Source organism: Neovison vison, chromosome 13 (assembly GCF_020171115.1).
Source record: "Neovison vison isolate M4711 chromosome 13, ASM_NN_V1, whole genome shotgun sequence".
Lineage (NCBI taxonomy): Eukaryota > Metazoa > Chordata > Mammalia > Carnivora > Mustelidae > Neogale > Neogale vison.
The window spans coordinates 83,854,767-83,865,371 of record NC_058103.1 but is presented as its reverse complement, the minus strand read 5'-3'; the positions used below and the strand labels follow the sequence as shown (position 1 = coordinate 83,865,371).

The window sequence follows — 10,605 nt, the reverse complement described above, 5'->3', positions numbered from 1 at the left end:
ACAGTATGTGATGAAAGCCACTGCCGTCGCCATGACCCGTGAGCACTGAGGCAGAGGGAGAAGCAGGCTCCCTGCTGAGCAAGTAGCCTGATGTGGGACTCAATCCCAGGACGCTGGGATCATGACCTGAGCCAAAGGCAGCCGCTTGACCAACTGAGCCACCCAGGCGTTCCACAAGTTTGGTACATTTTAAGTAATAGTAGTTCAAGTGGTACTTTGGCTTGGCAAAAACTGTGAGGATGGCACTGAGGTTCACTGCCTTCCCATCAGGTCTATGTTGAGGGGGAAGCTAGTCTGAAGTTCCAGACTCAGCTCCGTTTTGCTATGAACACCAACTGGAGAGAATCACATAATAAAATTTACAAACAGTCCTTTCCTGTGATATTTCCTAAGCATTTCTCCTTTATCCAGTGAATTCCTCAGGACTGGTGGGGAGGACTGTAGACAGACAGTGGAGCTGGGGAGAATGAGTTTAATGCCCAGGCTTCCTGCCCTATTCTTTCATAAGCCAGTAGTATACTGGGGAAACGTCCAGAGGGAGAAATGCTCACAGTATGTGTATTTCCCAGTCTCTTAGTCTCTGATCCAACTCCACAGTTTGTGATTTTCAGGTTCTCCAAAATTTCCAAACTACTGTCATCTTCCCATTCAATTATTTCTGTGGGAAACGAACAGGACTGAAGTTTTAGGACACACGGGATGTGGCTGCTAGTTTCTACGGGAGGGGTTTGCGGTGAGGGTACAATGTAGTTGGAAGGGGGTTTCTGAAAGTTACGTTTGTACCCGACTTTATCTTATAGGTGAACAACTCGTGTCTACATAGCTGGCTACTGGGGGATAAATCCTGAGTAAAAGGGCCAAGTACTGATAATACAGAAGTACCAGAGTCCTGATAATACAGAACAGAGTAAACCATTACGGACCCCCAAAACCCCGCCCTCCATCCCCTACCGTTCCCCTTGGGCGAGTTTGCCGGCGTCCCAAACGGTCCCCGCATGAGGTCACTCCGCCAAGTCACGTGCTCGAGCCCGCGAGAACGCCACATCGCCAGCCGCACCCCTCCACCGCCACCCTGCCCACGTGACCCGGCCTACTTTCTCCCCGCCCGACCCAACGCCTAGCTCAGGAAGCCCCGCCCCACGCAGCGCACTCGGTCTGCGAACCTCCGCCCCATATCCGCCCGGGCTGAAGCGTGGCTCGCAGCCCCACGTGTTTCTTTCTGTCCAATGAGAGACTGAGCCCGGGCTCAAAGGGGCGGGGAGGAAAGGACGACTTCGTTACGCTTGGAGAAGGGGGCGGGGCCTGCAACGTCGGACAGAACGAGGGGACGCAACGGAGGCAGGCCGGAGCCGCTGCCGTCGCCATGACCCGTGAGCACCGAGACCCTCTCTTCTTACCCCTTTCTCCCCGTCCACCCTAAACACGACTGCCGAATCTTGGCCTTGACCTCCACCTGGCTTCCCCAGCAAGGCCTTTTTCTGGAAGCGCTTTTTGAGACCCTCACACTCGGCGCCGGAAATCGGCCTTTTGCCCACCGCCACTTCTTGAGAACCCCCTCCCCCTTCTCCCGCTCCAGTCAAGCAAAGGCCCTCCGCGACCTTCCGCGCCGTGGCGAGAAGCCCCGCGCCCCTGTGATAGGCCCAGAGCCCCCTACTCCAGATCGCAGCCCATCCCCCACAGAGATCCAAACTGTCCACACATCACCACCAGTCTGGACCCCCGTGCCGCCCCGAAACTCGAAACACGCCTTTAGCGGGCTCCTCGGAACCGTTCTCCACCTCCCAGTCTGACCTGCCCCGTGGCAGTTTGCCACCAGCACCCCCCCATGCTCCTGCCCCACTCAGTAGCCTAGGCCCCAAAATGGGCCGGGACAGAGGAATAAGCGCTGGACCCTGCTGGTGTCCGGGTGAGGGAGGAGGGTCGCTTGTGTGTGGCCATAAAGGCCCCCCGCGCCTCACCTTTTACCTTCTTTCTTTAGGCGGTAACCAGCGCGAGCTCGCCCGCCAGAAGAATATGAAAAAGCAGAGCGACTCGGTTAAGGGAAAGCGCCGAGATGACGGGCTTTCTGCTGCCGCCCGCAAGCAGAGGTAGCCCCAGGGAGGGGAAGGGAAGGGAGGGGAGGGGTGAGACCTGGGCTAGACCGAGGGTTGTACCAGGAAAGAGAGCTACCTCAGGGTTTACGTCTGGACTAGTGAGGGGCAGAGTGCATTGCTTCCTCTAGAGTTTTATTTCCTCCCCACCCTCTAAATTGTTAGCTCACAGCCTGACAGGAAGGGACTGGGGCGGGTGCCTGCCCACGGTTGATTTCTGAGTGCCCCTGAGTCTGACCTTAAGGGCAAGGGCAGGGAGCTTCACATTTCAAATGCAGTGGTGGTTATGACAGCACGGTACTTACGGCCCTCTTTGGTGTTCAGTTTCTCCTCCCTTCTCCCAACCTTCTCAGTGGTGTTGCTGGGTGTGGTACTCAGCAAAGAATAGCCTTGGGCCTGTGTGGCCAGACTTCTGACCCCTTAGGCAACAGCCAGATAGAGACTGATTGCCTTTTAAGCCTCAGCTCTCTTCCTCTTGTTCTCCTAGGGTGGGAATATAGCAGGCACACGCTGAATTTTGTCCCATCCACTTCCATCTTATCCTTTGTGCCCTTCATCCCCCTGCATCTTGTCCTTTTTGCCCTCTGGTACCTCCCAGTGCCCCATCATCTCTACCCCCAGGGACTCGGAGATCATGCAGCAGAAGCAGAAAAAGGCAAACGAGAAGAAGGAGGAACCCAAGTAGCTTTGTGGCTTCGTGTCCAACCCTCTTGCCCTTCGCCTGTGTGCCTGGAGCCAGTCCCACCACGCTCGCGTTTTCTCCTGTAGTGCTCACAGGTCCCAGCACCGATGGCATTCCCTTTGCCCTGAGTCTGCAGCGGGTCCCTTTTGTGCTTCCTTCCCCTCAGGTAGCCTCTCTCCCCCTGGGCCACGCCTGGGGGTGAGGGGGTTACCCCTTCCCAGTGTTTTTTATTCCTGTGGGGCTCACCCCAAAGTATTAAAAGTAGCTTTGTAATTTCTTGAGCGCCTGGTTTGACTGGGGATTTGGGGGGATGGGGATGGAGGAATGGCTGCCCTTTCCCACCAAAAGGGGAGAGAACTTGAGATTCCAAAAGGTTGTAGATATATAGACTAAGTGAAACATCACAGAGGAAATTCTTTATTTTACTACAACAAACAGACAAGTACTCCAAGTATGTGGTAGAGGAATCCTCTAAGAACTTTAGGAACTTCTTTCTGTGATTTTTGTCCCCCACCCAGACCTTGAACACCATCCCAAGGATGGAGTTGAGGGTCTAGGAAGACTTCAAGACCTAAGTTTATGCCCCTCTTTCTCATTCTTCCTCATTTTGCTCGCCTGAAACTTTGCTTGAAAGTTGGCCCCCAAATCCTGCTGCTCACTGACTTCCCACGGTCAGCTGCTCTCTAGTGTTCACATTCTCTTCTGTTCTGTCATTCTTCGTGTATTGAGGGTGGTTTTTGTCTTCCCACTTCCTTTGACCTCAAGATCAGGATAAAACCTAGGGTGGTCTCTGGTCCTTTCTTTCCGTGTCCTGGTTTGTTCTGGGCTGCTTATCTCCCTGTGCCCAGGGCTGAACTGCTTGTTTTTCTTTTTATCTCCAAGGGCAGAGCCAAGTAAGTCTTCAGTCCCTGTTGGTCTTTCCCTGCCCCCATCTCCACTGTGAGAGCCAGGAAAGGGCTAGTGCCGCACTGTCTGCTGGGATCAGCAGTGGTTTCTGAGCTGCTGACTTGGGAGTTAGGTTCTTGAGCTAGGGTAAAGATGTAACACTAGCTCCAGTGAGTGAGACACTCTTCCCATGGCATTAGAGTATGTATGGCCACTATCTCCTGTTCAAAAATAGTACTGACTTCAAGGGGGAGATAACTGCCCATTGTGTCCTTGAGGTACCTGCTGGGCTGGGCAGTTCCTGAGTCAAGACAGGGAGTATGACCTTAAGGGAACCCCAGTTAACAGTACCTAGACTGAGTATTTGTTACCTTGTAGTACTTCTGGGAAGGCCGGGTCCCCTGAATGTAGGAGGTGGCTGGGAGTCCTGGGTGGTGGACCAACAGAGTGGTACCAATAGCAGCCCAAGATAGAGGAGTACACAGGCCCAGCATGAGGCAACCTTGACCCAGAAGGTAGCCCAGCTACCCTTGGTGAAGGTCTTTTCCAGTTCTGCTCCCTCATAGCTGTGGAACCAAAGTATCCTGTTAGAGAATACATAGGACCTTAGCTTTCAGACCTGTCCTACCTCCCCACCAAAGATAATGGTGGACCCATGTGTCTCCTGAGAACCCTTAGGACTGGCCTTAAATTGCTCTTCCTAAAACGGGTTTTCAGGAGTATATATATCCCAGGCCCACTTCCATCCTACCTGAACCAGTTGGTAAGGGTAACCATGACATAGAGTGATGCAAGGAAGAAGAGAAAATGGAAGGCAGAATAGCTGTAGGAGAGATGCTGGGCTTGTGCTGGAGGAGCTGGAGAGGTCTCTCGGTCAGCTGGCCTGACAGACCCAGCCCTCTGGCCTGGAGAGAGGGAAGGACTGCTAGCAGCAGTGTGGCTGAAACACTTCTTCCCTCCTCCCCCAGTTTCTTTTGTGAAGGCGCTCCAGGGCTCTTTGGCACTCTGCAGAAATCTACACTCTTTTAGGGACATTCTTAATGACATTCACCTTCCTTTGGTTTCACCGTTTCAGGGCAGCAGAAACAGAGTGAGGGCTTCTGTAAAACAAAAGGCAGCATGTTTTGGAATGACATTTTAAAGAATGTGAGGGTATTAATATAGGAAATTCCGCTTTGAAAAGATTAGTCTGGCGTAAAAAGTGGAGGCACGCCTGGGTTCAAATTCTAGCTCCAACATATAACTGGCTATGAAAACTTTGGTAAGATGTTTAACCTTTTGTGCCTCAACTTCTCCATTTGTAAAATGGAGCAAATACCTACCTCACAGGGTTGTTGTGAGGATTAAATTAAATGAGATGATGAATGTAAAGTAGCACAGTGCTTAGCACATTGTGGGTACTTAATAAAAGGTAACAGCAGCTAGAATCTGAGCATTCTGGGTAGAGGTTGGTAGGATGTGTGTCTATCTTTGTCTGTGTGTGAGGGGGGAAGGGCATTGGGGCTGTTGAGCTCTCCATCCTCACCTGGAACTCATAGCTGTAAACCTTGACAATCCACAAGGGCCCAAATACCTCAGCCAGGTAGGAAGCCTCATTGCTGAGAAAGAAGAGACAGTTCTCAAGCAGGTCCAGTCAAATAGCAGGAGGATTGCCTGAGAGTATATACTGCTAGCTGGTCCATATTGGTAATCCTCAGGAGGGTATTATATTTCCAGAGCCTGTTTCCCCCAAATATTTATAAATCTCATCATGTGAGGGCCCTAAAACCTTTGTACATATTTTTAATTCTCAAGTCATTCTCCTTGCCCTCTTCATCTGATACAGATCATCTGACAAGTGCTATTTTTAGAAATTGTTTCTGTTTATGGGGAACTTCCCTCACTCTTGTCTTTCTCTAAAGTTCAAATAAACCGTGGTCCCAGACAGTCTCCTGACCGTCCTTCTCTGTCCTGGGTATTCTCCCTTCTCTTACACCTCTCCCCTTGATACCTTTACGCACCAAGCAAAAAGGACACAAGTATACATGATGCCAGCACTTAGCACTGCCAGAGAAGTATCTGGTGTTTGCGATTCCATTTTACTTAGGACAGGGAGGCACAGAGTGTGATTTTGTCCTTCAAGGAATACTGAGAAGGGAAAACAAGAAAGGTGGTAAGAACAAGAGCTAAGTATTTGGCAGGAACAAAAGAAGTTTTAACCTGGGGAATCCAGGTCTGGTCCTTACCATTTTCTGGAGGACGGCTGGACAGTGCAGAGAAAGTCAGGTACATGATATAGCAGCTGATGATAGAGGCTTGTAGAAGGCCAGAACGGGGTTGCCCTGGGGAGAATGGAGATCATTGCTTTTGTCTACAGAGAAGAAGTTTCTTCCACTCATACCCCTATCTATACTTCTCCCCACCCTTAGGAGGAAGCAGGCAATTGACTAAGATTAGGGAAGCTAATGAATTTTTCTATACTAAAGGCCTTCCAGATTTGGAATGTTGCAAGGCATGTACCCACTGAGGCGGATGCAGGGAGCGATGGAGAGAAAGGAGAGGAGGCCACAGAAACAAAGGTGCAGACTAAGCAGCATCTTGTTGAGCAGGCAGCCAGCTGGGTGTGTGTAGTGGTGGAACAGGAGCGCAGCTGCCACACCTGTCATGCTGTAGAATCCCAGGGTGGCCAGCAGTACCGCCAGGAACCAGCAGCAGTCCTGGGCTGCACCAGTCTGCCTAAGGGTAGGCGGTGGACAGTGGCTTGGGGCTCCAACTCCTCTTGCCCATTACTATTTCCCCTCTTCCAGAACACTGGTGTTACTACCCATCCCACCTAGCCCACAGAGTCATGTTTCTGAACTTTTTGGTACTGCTTAGTGGGAAGTTAGGGACCACTGACCTGTCATGCCTTTTGTTCGACCACACTGGGTTGGACAACCTTCCCAGGTCAGACAACCTTCCCAGGAAGAGCCTTTAGGGTTAGGTGCGCCTTACCAGTTTTTGTTCCAGGAATGGGCAAAGGCTGTGATAAGCACCAACTGCAGCAGGATGAATGTGAAGCCTCCACAGATGCCAATGTAATGCCAGGCTGCAAGTAGGTGGCACCAGCGGGAAAATGTAGCTGACCATGTCATTACTCCTGTTTTTTTTTCCTACCCTCACTTTTTCTTAGAACATCTATTAGCTTATGCCTACTGATTAGGATATGAGATGGAAGGTACCTGGGAAGAGATGCTCATCGGGGATGCAGAAGGCAACAGCACAGAGACCTAGCAGGAACAGCAGTTTGAGGAGCCAGAAGCTGGTTAGGAGACAAAACAAGACTCAAGAAAAGGCAAAGGAGAAAGCAAAACTATAGGAAAGAGAAGAGAAGAGAACTAAATAGAGGGAAGGAGGAACCAGTCCCATGTCAGAGGGGCTGGAAACAGGCCCATCCTAGCCTATTCCAAATTCTCTCAGATACCACGTAATAACATCTGGACAATGTTTCACAGTTGACAAAGGGTTTGCATATAATAACCCCACAATTATCTTCATTTTAAAAATTAGATGTTCAAAGAGGGTAAGTATATGGGGCTCATGGTCACACAGTAAGTATGGTGGAAGCAGGAACTTAAAGCTTATTTTGGAGTTTTTACACACTTCATCTTGGAATTTCCTTTACTCAGCTTATGCTTACTTTCCTCCTCATCCTTACCCCACCCAAAGTGTATATACACAAACCTGTTATGGAGCTGGGCTCTCAGGCTGGTAGGGGAATGGAGCTGGACTAGTAGCACAGCCTGCAGCAGGTGGAAGGTGGCAGTTCCTGCACATACGCGGTACACAGCTCCAGAGCCACTGAGCACTGGGCAGTGAGGGTGGCCAAACAGATGGGCACACAACCCTGAGGGCATCTGGATCTGGAGGGAGAGTGCATGTGAGAAATGGCAGGGCGAATCATCATGTATAGAGAGGTACCTGCTTCTCATGGGTATATCCATTCACTTGTCCCTTACCCCCCAATCTGAATCTTCTGTCTGAGGGTTTCTTTTCTCCTTTTCCTGTTGGCAACCCGAACCCTCTCACTTACCCCATGTTCCTTCCCCCAGACCCTTTCCACTACTGTCTTTGACAGCAGGAGGCAGCAGACTGCTGAGGACCCCAGATGGAGGAGGATGTAGAACAGGCGGCTACAAGTAGATTCTGTGACAAGGGGGCACCTAGAATGGCAGCAGCAGGTACAGGGAACAGGCCCACAGCAGGACACCTGGGGGTTGAGCAGCAAGATGGAGATTTGCTGAGGAAAAGCTTACATTAATGTATGCATTAGATTAACCCATGAGGCTGAATTCCAAAATTTCCCTTTCCCTTTTCTTCTCTCCTTTTACTCAGGAATTCTCAGAATCTGGTTCCAAGCTATTTAGGATTGCCTTCCACTGACATCAAGTAGAGCTTTCATCATAAGAGCTGATGCAGGCTTGAGCAGACCTTCCTAAAAGCCCAAGTCACACCTGACCTCTCACCTTTCTGTAAACCTGCAGATCTGGTACTGGGAAGTGGGAGGAGAGGTTTAAATGATCGTAGTCTCAGGGGCAAAGAAACGGAAAGGCTTCTGAGGTGAAAGGAAAGCCTATCATTTTTATTCGCTCCTGTGGGTTTTCCTCCCCAGCTTCAGCTACCATTCCCTTCATTTTTTTCAGATAGTTCTTGATCAGGGGACCTTTCAAGCCCCTCCGCCCAAGTATACTCTCACCTGATAGAAGGGAGGATTCACCATAATACTGCTGACTTCAGTGCGTTGTGCCAGGCGGAGGGAGGTGCTGGGGCCTGTGACAGCCTTTGCACCCACCATCCTTGTCCCAGGGATTAGACCTAGGTCTACCAGATGGAAGGAAGATGAGAAAGTAGCAGCTTTCGTTTGTCCTCCGCCATGGGCTGCCACAGTGCTGGGGTGGTCACCCACTCTAAAGAAGAACGGGGACAGACATCAGGAAAAGAACACCGACCTCCGGGATGTGGTGAATGCAAATGTCGATGTAAAGCTACTCTCTCTCCAGGGCCTTTGGGCCACACAGGCTGTTCTCTCCAGATTAGGGAGCAGTTTGCAAATCTGGCCTCTAGTGGATTAGCATTCCTAATTGGTTTAGGTTTAGACGTCATCCTTCCTGGTTGAACGGAATTGGGGGCTGGGGAGGAGGGTTGGGATGGAGTGGGTAGGATCTAGGTGAGAAGGATGTCGGATGGGAAGGTCTGGAGTGGTTAGCTGTGGGAGAGGGCCTCGCAGAAAACAACACTAGAACCTCCAAAAGTCTCAGCGGCTACCCGCTTTCCTGGCTGAAGTTTCCAGAATCCAGAACAGTGGTGAAGGTGTGGCCCGAGGTCAGCCCCGCCTCATCCTCTCCCGGCGGAAGTTTCGGGGAAGCTACCGGAAGTCTTCGTGAGCGGGCGGGGCCTGTGCAGCGGCACGGTGGGATCGGTATGGCTACCGAGGGCGATGTGGAACTGGAGTTGGAGACGGAGACCAGCGGCCCGGAGCGGCCTCCCGAGAAGCCACGGAAACATGACAGCGGTGCAGCGGACCTGGAGAGAGTCACCGACTATGCGGAGGAGAAGGAGATCCAGAGTTCCAATCTGGAGACGGTGAGGTTGGCCGTGAGCGTGTCTGGGCGGGCTGAGAGCTGAGGGGCCTCTCAGGTTGTAACTGGAATCCCGGCTCCAGGACGGGCTTCCCGTCCGGTTGGCGAGAGGAGGCACGAGGGAAACCGTCATTGGAGCCCGCCGCTTGCGAAAGGGAGCTTGATGGAGATTGTGTTTAAAGTGGCCCGTAGGTGCACAGAATTGAGTTAAACCTAGGCCTTGGTTCCTGATACACTCATGTGAATAGACACACACAACCCGCCGCCAGCTTCTTACACCTTTTTAGATTATTGGGAATTGTGGGTGGCAGAGCGGTAAGGAGATCTGTTTTTCTCATAGGCCATGTCCGTGATTGGAGATAGACGGTCCCGGGAGCAGAAAGCCAAACAGGAGCGGTAAGTCTTCCGTAGGCACAGTCAGTCCTACCAGTTCCTCACTTTCCCCCATTCGAAAATAAAAGCTATCGTTAAGCGTTTGTATCTTGTACCGTTCTTCAACTCTGTCACCGATTTCTACATGTATGAAGTTTACAACCTTACTTTCTTGGTGGAAGGAAAGGCCTGACAGCACCTGCTGCCTGCTATAAAGACTAAAGAGGGAAGGGGATGGGGATGTTAGGTGAGGGCGTGAGAGTCATTTTGTATTTTCACTCAGCAGTGTTCGTTGGGAGTCATTTATTTGTAAGGCACAGCTGAGAACGATAATGGTGGAGGTAGAGAATGAGGACTAATGTACATGAATATTTGCAGGGAGAAGGAACTGGCCAAAGTCACGATTAAGAAGGAAGATCTGGAGCTGATAGTGAGTAGTAAAGCCTACCTAGCCTATGGGCAGAGCTTACATTGGTTAATTGGGGTTGTTTACTGAAACAAGTCGAGTCAGCAAGTCTTGGTGGCATTTTAATGCCCCGGAAGAAACTTAGGTAACATTCTCGATCCTTTTCCTGCAGATGACAGAGATGGAGATCTCAAGAGCAGCTGCAGAACGGAGCTTAAGGGAACACATGGGCAACGTGGTAGAGGCTCTTATTGCCCTGACCAACTGATTTGTGCTTTCTCAGACCCACTCATTGGATTAATTTTATTTCAATAAAGATGTAGCCTTTTTTTTTCCTTTTTTTTGCAGTTATATCATCTCGGATCGAATGTGATGTATATTATACTGTATTTTATTGTGGGAAACTTAGATGTCAGAATATAACTGAATTTAAGCAACTCCCCTCCACCCCCCCAGGCCTTAATGAAATCATGTGAAGAATCAGTCTAGAAGGGTACCTCATGACCTCATGTTCACATGCAAATGCTGGGAAGCAGGTCAGGGTCATTCATCTGACTAGCCTTCAGTGGTATT

General features: G+C 50.6%; 3 protein-coding genes across 4 annotated transcripts; 2 read left to right on the top strand and 1 right to left on the bottom strand.

Moving 5' to 3' along the window:
* The first annotated feature begins 1,268 nt into the window (after positions 1 to 1,268).
* On the top strand, positions 1,269 to 3,049 carry SERF2 (small EDRK-rich factor 2). 2 transcript variants are annotated; one of them, XM_044232301.1, is made up of 3 exons: positions 1,269 to 1,370; positions 1,979 to 2,087; positions 2,689 to 3,049. In XM_044232301.1, the coding sequence occupies exons 1-3, from the start codon at positions 1,364 to 1,366 to the stop codon at positions 2,972 to 2,974; spliced, it is 402 nt and encodes a 133-aa protein (XP_044088236.1). In that variant the 5' UTR covers positions 1,269 to 1,363; the 3' UTR covers positions 2,975 to 3,049. The 2 variants fall into 2 exon arrangements, with proteins under 2 accessions (XP_044088236.1, XP_044088237.1); XM_044232302.1 differs by having other exon boundaries at positions 2,712 to 2,861.
* Positions 3,050 to 3,900: 851 nt separating this feature from the next.
* On the bottom strand, positions 3,901 to 8,526 carry SERINC4 (serine incorporator 4). Its single transcript, XM_044232366.1, has 13 exons — positions 8,372 to 8,526; positions 7,709 to 7,885; positions 7,360 to 7,538; positions 6,858 to 6,937; positions 6,631 to 6,724; positions 6,161 to 6,372; positions 5,883 to 5,978; positions 5,658 to 5,784; positions 5,183 to 5,255; positions 4,709 to 4,757; positions 4,409 to 4,562; positions 4,029 to 4,223; positions 3,901 to 3,958 (listed from the first exon to the last, which is right to left on the bottom strand). Exons 1-13 carry the CDS (start codon positions 8,468 to 8,470, stop codon positions 3,901 to 3,903), a joined length of 1,593 nt encoding a protein of 530 aa, XP_044088301.1. The 5' UTR covers positions 8,471 to 8,526.
* Positions 8,527 to 8,836: 310 nt separating this feature from the next.
* Positions 8,837 to 10,367, top strand: HYPK (huntingtin interacting protein K). The gene is made up of 4 exons (XM_044232304.1): positions 8,837 to 9,258; positions 9,595 to 9,650; positions 10,005 to 10,056; positions 10,205 to 10,367. The coding sequence occupies exons 1-4, from the start codon at positions 9,097 to 9,099 to the stop codon at positions 10,298 to 10,300; spliced, it is 366 nt and encodes a 121-aa protein (XP_044088239.1). The 5' UTR covers positions 8,837 to 9,096; the 3' UTR covers positions 10,301 to 10,367.
* The last annotated feature ends 238 nt before the right edge of the window (positions 10,368 to 10,605 follow it).